Source organism: Callorhinchus milii, unplaced genomic scaffold (genome assembly GCF_018977255.1).
Source record: "Callorhinchus milii isolate IMCB2004 unplaced genomic scaffold, IMCB_Cmil_1.0 Scaffold1, whole genome shotgun sequence".
NCBI classification, from domain to species: domain Eukaryota; kingdom Metazoa; phylum Chordata; class Chondrichthyes; order Chimaeriformes; family Callorhinchidae; genus Callorhinchus; species Callorhinchus milii.
This window is the reverse complement of record NW_024704742.1, coordinates 48,768,222-48,781,783: the sequence shown is the minus strand read 5'-3', so window position 1 is coordinate 48,781,783 and position 13,562 is coordinate 48,768,222. Positions and strand designations below refer to the sequence as shown.

The following is a 13,562-nucleotide window of genomic DNA, read 5'->3' as shown; positions in this document are numbered from 1 at the left end:
TGAATCCAACAAAAGCAACAATAAAAACTTGGCAAGAACATTATCAGAGAGGAAACAAAATGTAGTTTTACTGGTGACTGAGCAGACTCACAAAGTGTGAAGGGCAAGGTTATAGGGGTTGAGCACTATTTCAAGAAACCTGAGAGCGGATCTATCGGAGATCTTGAATCTTTAAAATTTAGAAAGATTTGGGGAAGATAAATAGTTACATAGAATTACATAGAATATACAGCACAGAAACAAGCCTTTCGGCCCAACTGGTGTATGCCAGTGTTTATGTTCCACATGAACCTCCTCCTCCCCTTCCTCAACTAACCTATCAGCATAACCTTCTATTCCTTTCTCCCTCGTGTTTTTATTTAGCTTCCCCTTAAATGCATGTATGCTATTCGCTTCAACTACTCCTTATAGTAGTTGTTCCACATTCCCACCACTCTCTGTGTAAAGAAGTTTCTTCTGACTTCCCTGTTTGATTTATTGGTGACTATTTTATATTGATGGCCACTGGTTTTGGTCTCCCCCACAAGTGTAAACATCTTCTCTATGTCTACCCTATCAAAACCTTTCATAATTTTAAAGACTTCTACTAGGTCACCCCTCACCTTTCTCTTTTCAAGAGAAAAGAGTCCAAGCATGTCAGCTTTTCCTGATAGGTATAACCTCGCAGTTCCGGTGAAAATGATTCCTACTGGTTAGAGGATTGATAAGAAGCATAAACTTGGGACTATCACGAAAGTGTTAAAAGTGGAACTATTACGTTTCTTTCACACATAAGGTTACAAGTTTAGCTACAATTACACAGGCACTGCACTTGACCAAAAATTCTGAAATGCTTTGACATGTTTCGATGGGATAAGGCATTATATCAAGTGCAATTTTTTTTATAGTAAGTTATTATTGAAGCTATGTCTATAACAGTATTACAAAGAATATGTATTGGAACAGAAACAATGTAAAAAAGAAGTACTGGGAAAGAGCAGAGAATTGGGATTGGGTGCGTAGCTTCAGTGGAGTAGCTAATCCCTCAAATAAAATTGGTCATGCACTTCATGCCTGTTTGTGGGACATTGAGGTGCACAAATTAGCTGCCGTGTTCACCTACAAAATACAGTCATTGCACTACGGTATATCCTCTGAAATGCTTTGAGACATTCTCCTGAGGTGAAAGGCGCTATATCAAATGTAAAGATTATTATCAGAATGGCCTCCTTCTGTGCTGTAATTCATAGAATTCTGTGACTTCATTGTAAATAGTGGAGCTGCAGCGTAGTTTGATTTAAATTAAAAGAGAAGGACGTGGCAAATGTGAAACATATACATGTAGATACATATGGCCTCAACTTCATGAGAATGTGGAATCTGATGGGCTGATTGCTGCAGAAGGGGACAGGAAAACAAGGAGGTCATTCAGCCATTTTGCTTGGCCACTGCTTTGGTCCGTGCACAGGACCTACTCAGATCACTTTCGTCTCCTTGTCTTGGCGTTGAGCCCCTGTTGAATCATGAATCTGTTCATTTATCTTTTGAACTCTTTAACCAAGTCCGCATTCATTAGATTTGACAGCGGCTTATTTCATAAGTGAACAACACTAAATGTCAAGCAATTGCTTCTTAGATTACGCCTGGCGCAGGCCGCCCTCGGCTTGAGGCAATGTCTTCCCTAGCTAATGCAAAACAAACGTCTCCACATCCACCCTACGGACTCACTTCACATTAAAAGCATAGATCATGTTTCTGCTCACTTCTCTTTCCCAATGATAACAGGCTCTCAGCCTCTCTTCACAGCTCATTCATTTAAGACCTGACACTATTCTTTTTACCTTTCCTTGAACCCGCGAGAAATGGGCCCAAAGCCCTCTCACACATATGGCTCTTGAAACTGAGTGAAGTCCAAGTGCAGAGTCACCAACAGAGTGTTGATGGCACCCTAATGTAGATTTGCCTTCGCAACTGTTGCCCTATAATTTCACTGCTTGGTCAATCAAAACACCCCAGCTTTTCCTAATGCACTTATACTTCTTTTTTCTGTCAGGTGCAATATTGCATTGTTAAAAAAAAGGGAGATCATTATAAATATATTCCAAATGAAAGTACGGTAGAATGCTATTATCTGCACGTCCGTTTATTCACACAGTCGGATGCGGGCTTGTGCGATACGGGAAAAAAAAGTGCAAAGTTGTGTGGCAGGTTGCCCTGGCTATGTGATCTTAGCAACTTTGTACATATGCTCCAACAGGACCTTTTTGGCCAACAACAAAGATAAATCTTTATATTGTATATTGTTTAGGGTTACAGATAAAGATAATGTAAAGATTGAGAAAGAGAGATAGAAAGAAGGGAGAGGAAGAGAAACGTACTCACAGAGAGAGAGACAGAGTCAAAGAGAAAAGATGTGACTTAAAGGAAAAACAGAGGGCAGGAGTCAGATGAAGAGAGGCAAGTGGAGAGAGAGAGAAGACATTGCAGAGTGATACTATAATTAAAATATAATTCCCCTAATTAGAAAATACGATAATTAGAAGAATTTTTTACGTAGCACTATAGGCGATTTGCATTTTGTGTGATGTCCAATTATCCACACTGACCTCTTATCTGCACTGGGGCTGGTTCTAATCAATGCAGATGCTCATCTCTCTACTGTATGCACTCATCATTCAGTAATTGGTAGCCGCCTCAGAGCAGAGGCTGAATGGAAACTGCTTCACTCACTGGCAGTATAGCTCGGTGGGGCAAATATCTCAAGTTATACTTAGTATTTTATTTGAAGGATTATTGGCTAGGACACCAAGAAGAAATTGCCATCTGCATTTAAAATCTAATCCAGAGTTCAGCACCTTCGACAGCGCAGTGCTCCTACCATGTTCCACTGGAGTGTCAACTTTTTACGTTGTTCATGCTATATTTTGTATTGTTCAGACTATTTATGCTGCATGCTTGGACATAGGATACACATTTGAAGTCTATTCCATTTTGGTAGCCCTTTAGGCCACCAAAGTTAGTGTTTGAAAAATAATTTGAGTGAGTTCCTTCTCGTCTTTCCCTCTGCAAGTGGAGTATCGAGGCGAGGAATGCTTTTGCATGGTTCAGGAGCAATGCCACAGCCATTTCCCCCATGGACGCGTTTTGAAAGTGGGTTAAAATAAAAAAAAGAATTTGGATACTCGAGACAGGCCAATTAGCTGATACTTAAAGAAATCAATCACTATTCAGTCAATACTGCACAGCAGAGAAATATTAGCCAGCATGGTGGTCCTGGCAGATGTATGACTAACATAACTAACTCGGATTTGGCAGTGCTTCAGGATGGACTTAGTTTGGTCTCTGGCCTCTCCTTCATGATTCAGCACAACAATGTTCTGCACCAATTAGAATTAGAGGGAAGAAAATACTGTAATTCAAATTGGTTGTTCTACAAGTAAACAGTGGTGAACATGTCCAATGATTTATAATAATAATCCTTGCACTTGAGCTCGTAGCTTAGCACATCTCAAAGCACTTCAATTGTGAAGTGTGGTTACTTGGTATGTTTTACTGGGAAGTGTAATAATTGTCTATTTGTAGACCAACTCAGCAGGCTATTTGCGCATAGCAATGGCTCACAGACAGCCATGAAGTGAATGACCAATTTCATCTGCGAAGTTGGCCAAGACACCGTGAGAAACTCATTTTTTCAAATAGGGCTATGGCATCTCTAACATCCAACTGAACAGACAGATGGGACCTTGGTTTAACATCTCATCCAAAGGACTGTTTGCATCTCTGACAATGCAGAATTTCCCACCCAGCACTGTACTGGAGTGCCAGCCTAGACTGTGAGCTCAAAGTCCCTAATTGGGGTTTGCTCTCAAGCAAAGCTGGGGAATGATTCAAATTATTTTCACCAAGATGATTGTCTGACAAACTGCAGAGTGACCATATTCTTATCAGAATTCATGTTTTGCAGAGGGTTTAGTCATATTATGGCAAGATGAGAACAAGACTGCATTAGTTCACCAGTGAAACTTTAATCATACATTCAAGTCAAGCCACTTCATCTGTATAGGTTGTGCTGCATTCCTGATTTAGTCACGCCTGTTTGGAAGTGCATGATAAGATTGCCATGAAATTGGCAGATAATTCTGTCTTGTTATTTACACACAGTCACTTTGATATGTATGCTCAAATATGAAGGATAAAATATGTTTATTCTAAAAATTTGATGAAAGATACTCTGTATATGTTAAACTTGCCAAAACAATTTTGCATTCCTGCCTCAGCTGATACAGTGAGAACAACTGAAACAACTGGATGTCTTTCAGATGTTCTCGCCAGCAAATCTGAAAGACATCCAGTTGTTTCAGCTGGAGACATGATATACTTTGTAATCAAAATGGCCCAGTAGGCTGGGTGTACAGTCAGTTCCCATTGATAAAGATAATGAGTCAGAAGGTTGTCAGTTCAAGTCCCACATCTGGACTAGGAATCATATAGTCCAAGCTGACACTTCAATCCAGTGTTGGGATGTCTTGCATTGTCAGAGATGTGTCCTTCAAATGACACATTAAACCAAGGTTCGTTCTGCCTGTTCAGGTGGATGTTAAAGATCCCCTAGCACTAATCAGAAAGTGAAGAGAGTTTGTCACAGTGTCCTGACCAACAATCCTCCAGATGGAATTGGTCATTCACTTCACGACTGCTTGTGGGACATTGCTGTCGCAATCGCCCTACCATCGGTGGTCGGACCTTCAGCCTCTCAGCCCCCAGGCTCTGGAACTCTATCCCCCAGTGCCTTCGCCGCCTCCTCCCTCTCCTCCTTCAAGGCCGGTCTCAAAACCTTTCTCTTTGACCGTGCCTTCAGCTCCCCTCTCAACTCTCTTCCCCCTCCTCGCTCCCTCCCTTCCCTCCCCTCACCCTGACCATTTCCCCCCTCCTCGCTCCCTCCCTTCCCTCCCCTCACCCTGACCATTTCCCCCTGCTCGGGTCCTGACCCAACTGTGCAGCGCCTTGGGACGTCCTCCTGACGTGAAAGGCGCTTTATAAATGGAATCTTGTTGTTGTTGTTGTTGTTGCTGTGCGCAATTGGGTTGACTGTAAAGTGTAGTGACTGTGTATTTTGTAGGTGAAGGAAGGCTCACTGGCTAGACTTTAACTACAAATTAGGACATGGAATAATCAATAAAATGTTCCACTATAAGTGGATCGTGCTGTATTTAATTACTAAAAGATACAAATTTCAAATATGAAATCATTTATTGAGCATTTATCCAAGGGAATTCGATAATTGCTGCAGTGCAACCAAGGCTTTCACAATTCAGTAGAAGCAATCATTCACTTCATTCATTAATTAACTTGTTTCTTTCTTACTTACTTGATTGAAGACTTGTTGGTTGTATCTTGAAGGTCACCCGGGTCAAACAGCTGTGATCCCTTTAGTCCAAGTTCTTCGCAACCCCTCAAAAACAAGGCAATGTTGTCCTGTCAGAGGCAAAAGCAAAAGTCTGTGTTACCATAGATTGTACCCAAACCGGTAACTTTGCTCAACTAGGCTGTGCCGATATTGTTATCCATATGAGTTCCCACACATCCTAATACTTTGCTTTACCCCTCTATTTTCTTCTTCCTCATGTACACTGTGATCCCTTCATGTGAATGTCCTGTCACATCCATACAGTGTGACAAACCACAAAAGTGCTTTCAAAATAATTGAGTTGCAATTCAGACTCGGAATAAAGATGGAACTTTTACTGTCTCACAAAAACAGCCCTTTTTCCCCATGGCCGTGCAGTGTAAATACCTCAGCAGCTTTAGGAAATAAAACCCTGCACAGGTTCACATCCTGCACAAGTCAAAGGACAAGAGACAAGCAACATTCCTTTATACTGCAAGGCACCATGATCTTATCAAGGTTAGAAATGAGTACAATAAAAACAATACTGTATTGCAAATGGACCAATTGATATAAATTCTGCTTTCCAAACTGCTTATTCCAAAATTTTGCTTCCTAACCACAAGCAAAATAGTTGAAAAGGTTGGTCGTGGAATTTATTAGATTAGCTTTGAATTGAGGGGAAAATACAAGTCCAGCTGGCACGTGAGCCATTTACACCTATTGAAACTACAAAGAATTGGCATAATGTACTTTCTGCGGAACACTGAAATATTTGTGGGTAAAGTGTATGGGGCAGTGAAATGTGCCACATCAACATGTTTGTGTAAAGCAGACAGCCCCACAAGAAGCTTGGTGTAAAAGTGATGGCTCATGTATAAACAGCTGCCCAAATCCTAAAAGGAGGTTTGTACGTATTTACTCCTACCTCCCTACCTCTGACCTGCTTCCACCTCACTCCACTACTATCCTCTTTGCTCAGCTGCCTCTAGTCTTCTACAAGTCCATTATCCCTCCACTCCACCACGAGCAGTTGTGTTTTCAACCACTGCACCCCAAGACAAGACTTCGGAACTCTGTCTCAATTCTTCTGCCCCTTGTCTATCTTCTAATCGCCCACGGTCACCTCCCTCTCTCCCTGGCTCAGCATCAAACTCTGTCACTGTTTGATCTGTTTGATCTCCTGTCAAACGCTAGGAGATGCTTCCTGCGCAAAAGGCGCTATATAAATGTAAATTGTTGTTGTTGTGCTCCTCAATAGTTCAGCAGCATTTTACAGTAGGATATTTTTGTGGGAACTATATATTTCATCAGTGAAAACAGATTATGTTATGCATATATTGTAAATATATTATTATTATATAAATATGTCCAGAGAGAAAGATTTATACGTTACTCAGTAATTGCACTACTGGCACCAAACAAATGACATATTGGTATGATTCACAACTGAACCTTTTTATATAAGAACTGTAGGACACACAGTGGCACCCAGTGCAATATGTCTAAACATGCATAGTAAGGAATGAGTTGCTGAACAAATGCAGTAAGATGCGTGGCATGGCCTTGGCTCCTAACGTTCTGCACCTTTCTCGTTGTAGTGCAAAATCTAGGTATCTTTAATGAACAGATCTATTAGTTCAGACTTTAAATAAGAACAGTGAAAGTATCTTGACTTCGATCGCCAGCTTTAATGCTGGGGTGGGAGGATAGGTCCCATATGCAACTGACTGAAGAGCACATGAGAAGTCAATGGCAGCTAACCAATAGCGATACTTAGCAAAGCACATGGTCTTTTAGTTATATAATTTACAACATTTTCAGCATGCTTAGTTCTGTATAGTCCAATAAAACAAAGTTGTCAGTGCTTTGTTGTGTAAATGATGTCCTGATACGAAAGGCACAATACAAAATGTAAGGATTATTTTTTCTTTAAAAATTATTTTCCCCCACTCTCTGCAACTTCTTCCCAAAGTCTCTCCGACTCCCTCCCTCCCTCACCTCTTTCAAAGTTCGTCCCAAGACTGATCTCTCTGACAGCGCTTTTAGTCATCTTTGCCCTCCCCACCCCCTGTGAACACCAAGCCAGGATTGTTAAGTGCCATGGGACATCCTCCTGATGTTTGATGTGAAAGACACTATATAAATGTAAATTTGTATTGTATTGCATTGTGTAATTGTGATAACACATCGGTGAGACTGTGATTTAATATTCAGAAATCATACGTATTGAATCCTGCATATTCCTCGACACCAACTCAAGTGTGAGCCTGTTCAGTTAGTAGCACTCATGCCTCTGAGTCAGAGGCTTGTGGATTCATATCATGTACAAATCCTCACTATATCACTTGCATTCCAAGGTTACATGTGAAGTTTTGTAAAATCCAGTTTTAACATTTAATCCCATTTAAACCTTTCTTGCAGCACCTGCTTCCTTATTAATTTTGCTAGACTTGGCCTTATGGACCAGTTACATCTATAGTAGTGTCACAAACATAATTCAGGTTAAGAGGAGCAGTGGGAGCCCACATTGAACGGATGAGATAGGCCCTTACTGCTTGTTTTTCCACAACTAGCCACTGAATCCTCAAATCCTTCAGTGAGTCAGTCAGTCATTCACCTACAAAATACACAGTCGCTACATTTCATGATAAATCTTGTGAAGCTCTTTGGGACATCCTCCAGAAATGTAAAATATATGAAATGTAAAATAAAATATATATTTATATCTGACCAAAACATTATTATTATTACACATGGACGGTGAGTGATCAATCTTCTAAATTTCCGTTCATTGTCACTAACTAGATCTCAAAGGAACAATATGCAAAAGCATATTAATTTTAATCTAGAGCAGACTTGTGTTGACCTCGCCATAACCTCCAGCTTGAAAATTCCATCAGGTTTTGGCACCCAAGGATTTACAATGGCCCCATTCATGCATCGCTGCACAGGACTTGGTGTGAAACAGAATAACACAACTGTACTAACTCCAAGTACTGCTGCCCTCAGTAAAAATTGGTTGATTCACCCTTTACACCAATTAGTCAGATGTCTGTACTCAATCTTTGTCTCGATCACAGCAAAGATCGATGGACAAAAATCCAATCTATCTCTGAATCTCAATTACCCAATATATTATTTATTTGTCAAAATGTTGTTCTCTCAAATTAAAATAAAAAAAAATCTCTCCTGCCTAAAATAGAAACACCCTATTTCTGATAATTCTGATATCAAACAATTATATATTTAAAATAGAGTAAAACTTGCATAAGTCTTATCTTGCTAAATTGTGTAATCGCCAAGTCGCACACTCGCCCGAGTCCCGTTCAGTTTCCTGTCAAAAGCACTTAGTTTTCTTTAAAATGGATTTTATACTACTTATACAGTTTGCCTGCACTTGGACTTCACGTAATCATATTAAATGTTATGGTCCCGACTGATAAAAAGTTTGTGAGTTTTACTGTATATAATCTTTTCAAATATATTTTCACAAAAAAAAGTGAGATTGCAAGAAAGCATGTGCTTGAATTTTGCTTTTGTTTTACACATTGATATATTGTATCTCAAAGTGTTTTGCAGGAGTTTCATCCAAAACTAATAACTGCTTTTCGTAGGCAAACGTAGCATTGATTTTGTGCAGAGCCATGAAATTAATCACCAATTAGTATAACGGCTTGTAATATACAGATTATACAGAAATATAAAGCTGTTTCTGAGGATTTTACAATGACTTTGCCAGTGGTTCAGTGTATCATGGACCTTTCAGGTAAGTTCATTCTTGAACAACCAAAAACTCCAGCCATCTCTGATATGGAGCTGCCACATTGTCTGCTAAACCAACTAAGATCTAATGCAAAGTGAACACATGCACCATATTATATTCTAAAAATGGTATTGCATTTTGCAAATCAGTGACACAATGATACATGAAGCACCAGTGAAAAAAGCTTTGCCCAAAATGTTTCTGTGATAATCCTTATAATAAGAAACAAAAGCGGCATGAGATAAAATTGAGAAGAATTGCTACAAATCTTTGTGTTGTTGATTATTACAAAGTCAAATTATAGTATATGCATGTACAAAACTGCAGAGAGCTTCATTCCTACATTTTTTGAATACATTTCAACACAACTGGTAATTCTCCAATATTCGTAATTTGGTGCTGTTATCAAAGGGTTAATCCCTATTCGTGTTTAAATCCGTGCCCGGATGTGACTATGGCCAACAGAACAATGTTAACTGCACATTCTTTCAAACTTTCTGTGGTCTGAGGTAAACCACATTCATTGTATATTGATCCCCATCACATAAACACACTACAGCAGAGGGAATCTAATAAGGGATGAAGTGAAAACAAATAAAAAGCAGTTTACTCCATACAAAGCGTACAGAGAAAGTTCTCAACTGAATCATTCCTGCCGGTTGTAATTTTTGTTCCAACTAGGACATTTATTATCAGTGTTTTTGAAAAGCTACTCAGTTTTACAGGCCTTCATATCATCTTTTTGTGTTATATTCATATTTGTACATTGCTGGGAATGCATCAACTAGTGAAATCGGTTTGCTTGAGAACTCTGTTATGTGACTGCTCTAGCCAAGGCAGTTGAAGAGAGATGGATGAGGGGCTAATTTCCTCATCTCTGCTTCACTGGAGGCTCTGATGACCCGCTAACCTCCAGCACTGCAAAGGAGTGTAAACCTAGACTATATGAATTCAAAGTCCAATCTTGATTTCACAACCTTCCACAATCTTCTGATTTAGATACGAGAGTGCTACCAACTAAAATTGTATGGCATTTTTAATCCCAGATTGGCAATTTAGAAAGAAACAATGGAGGGACAGATTTGGCCAAGATTATAGAGTAAGAGCCTTGAGGCAGGCTCCTCGATGACAGCACTGCTTTTTTTCCCCAAGTATTTTTAATGGCTTTAGTGAACAGATTAATTAACCACAAGCGGATTGACCAGTGAGTGGGTAAATAATCCATGTTAAAGCCCCTCATTCTTAGAATTTGAAAAGCAGCTACAAGTGAGTTTTGCTTACAAATGGATGTGACGAACGATTCTGGGATCCTAGATTGTACTGTGAGGCACTAAAGCACTTTCACTAGTTATTTGGCATTAACCTCATACATTAAATAGTCCAGTTCAAGTGGGCTAAAGTGCAGCAACAAGTGCAGTTTGCAAATTATACCCAAAGCATCGACTCCAAAAGGGCTATTTATTCAGAGTTACAAGGAGAGTGGAGTGGCATCATGTCATATTATGGAGAGTGTACCATACAAACCTCCTTCCATTATGCAGTCGATATAAACAGATGTAAAGATAGCATGAAAGTAAAGTGCTGAAATAAGGAACAACACTATGTTTTGTTTCCCTTTAACCTCTTTACATCCTTTTGTGTGGTTATTCAGGTGCAAATTCTTCCTCTTGGACTACATGGTTTCTCATCAGCCAACAAAAATGTCTCTGGCCGGTCGTTTGGTCAATCGCTCTGTTTGCAGATTCCATTTACTGTGGAATGTCTGTAACAGCGCCAGAGGCTAGTACCTTCCCCGCCCAGCTCTGATTTCCTTAAACATTACCCATTGATAAATAAAAAAAAGTTCAACACTCGGTACTCTCTTTGTTTTCTGCTTACACCCTGTTGTAACTGAATTGTTCTGGCGCAATCTTTCATCCTCTGCTTAAACAAAAACAAATGACCTCACCCAACACAAACAACTCGCTTTTGTTGCAAGCAACACAAAGGACAGCAGATGAAGGGAATCAGACGCAATGTTTTCTTACAGGGCTAAGGGGTTAGATTTTTACTATACAGCAATTATTGAATCCGACACATGAAGCCTGTGCGTCCAGTAACCAGCAGTCAATGGCTATATTGTGTGCATTGCAGTTAGGTGGAGCACAATGATTTCAGGCAAAGCCGTGCAAGCTTCCAATGTCTGGCCGAGGCTGCAGCTAAAGGGTGGCTCCCAGACATAGGGAGGAAAATAGCTTTGCTGCCAAGAAATGTCATCTGTGTGAATGGTTTGACCCTTGTTCCCTCCTGCCCCCACCCCCCACCCCCGAGAAAACCCCCCACAACGTTTCTTTTTGTTTGTTATCAGGTATTGATCCTCTTTACATCATAACCAAACACCGTTTTTTGAACATCAAAACTTTTCAGATTTCAGTTCTCAGTGAAATGATATCTCAAAAACAAAAACTTGCGGAATAAAAATACTTGAAGACTATTGGTCTCTGAAAGCATTCAGCAATTTACTTAAAGTAAATTTACTTAAAGTTGTAATTAAATATGGGTTGGAATATAATGTGGGTTTTCTAGCAGGGTTCCTCATTAAGCGATCCGAGTAGCTCAGTGATTAGAGCACTCGCTTTGCAAGTGAGAGACCGGAGTTCAATTCCAGGCAGGGCGAAACCTTGGGCAAGTTTCCTTACTCCACACGCCTAATAATAATCCCTCCAAAACAAAAAACAATAATAAATTGGTCATTTTCAATCTACGACTGTTTGTGGGACATTGCTGTGCACAATTGGCTGTCGCCTTCGCGCACAAATATACAGTCAATTCACTTTACAGTGTGTTCTGTGAAGCGCTTTGGGACGTCCTCCCGACGTGAAAAGCGCTTTATCAAATGCAAGGATTATTATTATTATTATTATACAAATGGTATTTCCTTTGTTAACTGTCAGTAGATCATGGTAACCCCACAAACTCTGCTCCAGAAATAAATAGTGGAATAAATGTCATTCCTCTAAAAGTCAACTAGATTTTCAACAGTATTTCTTACTTAAATAATCCCATTAGAAAGCCAGTATTTTCAGAACTCTACAATATTAATATGTCATCTGCTTGATGTCCTATAAATCACAGCAAGGTTTAACAGCAAATCTAAACTGTGCAGCCAGTTTTGCACAACAAAGCAGTGTATAACAACAACAATTTATAAGGTCCTCTTCGAGCGGGTAGCATCTTGGAGCGCTCAGTGTTTAAATCACAAAGACCATACAGTATAATAAACACGACGGGGAGGGAAAACCCATGGTATTTCAGCACAGGTGAAGGGCATGACATTGATCACACTGTGATGATCAGAGACTGTGATCAGAACTTAACAGCCTTCCATGTCAGAATGTTGTAACTGCACACTGCAGCCACCTGGGTATAGGAGCTTGGCAATGGCAGCAAACACTGGTGGTAACTAATTTATTACTCCAAGATGTTAACATCAGATAAACAATAAACACAAAAAAACTGTTGGGAGGATCTTGTCCCACAAAAGAAATATTTTTTTAAAAATAAAGTGATCCCTAGGGCTGAGTCACAGAGTCTGATCTATCACACGAGCCTCCCTTGTGATCCTGCACTCTTGTAGCGATCTCCCCAAGTTTCACGTTTTCTCCACCTTTTGGCTGTGTTTAAATTTCTAATTCGCATCACAGCTGGGAGTAATGCTGATTTGGAAACTAAGGATTTGCGGAAAAATGAACCAGGACAGACCGCAAAACTATTGAAAAGAACAGCAGGATTTAATATAAAAATTAAATCAAAATAACCCTGAAGAACTGTAAAACCAAATCCTTGCATTTGATATACAACCTTCCATGTCCGGTCTCAAAGTGACTGTAAATTTGTACAGGTAAACATGATATCAATTTGCACACAGCTACGGAATGTTGGTTAAGACACCGGAAGAAACTTCCTTCTAGTTTTGAATAGTACCATGGGATCTTTAATGTCCACCTGAACAGGCAGACAGAATCTTGGTTTAACGTTTCATCTGAAGGTCGAGATAATGTTCTCGGTTAACATAACGATATTATTGACTATTATGAAGGAAACATTTGTTTTTTTGGGGGGGTGGGGGGTGGAGGGGGGGTGGAGATGAAAAGAGAGCACAAGTGTGATTTTCAGATAACTTCCCCCATCAGAGATGAAGTGTGTAACACAATCCAACCCATTTAAGAAGCAGTACAAATTGTGCAGGAAGTTTGCACGTGTGGACGTCAGGTGAGACCAGGCTAGGGTTGGCTGTTATGTTGGCACTCACTGTGAAAGCTCACACATAAAGATGAGTGAAGCTTGACTCTGTATCCCTGCAAGAAGGTTTTAAAATAAAATATAGAAGTCATTTGGTTCAGCTTCTGCCAAAACATATCATATCGAGGAAGAGATTCAAATAGTTGTAAC

At 39.8% G+C, this 13,562-nt stretch overlaps 1 protein-coding gene across 1 annotated transcript in view; it reads right to left on the bottom strand.

The window, feature by feature from the left end:
* Positions 1–13,562, bottom strand: part of LOC103175895 (LIM and calponin homology domains-containing protein 1) — a 199,075-nt gene that overhangs the window by 78,686 nt on the left and 106,827 nt on the right. Inside the window, 1 exon segment of the mRNA XM_042341561.1 lies at positions 5,348–5,454. Within this exon segment, the coding sequence (XP_042197495.1) occupies positions 5,348–5,454 (107 nt within the window).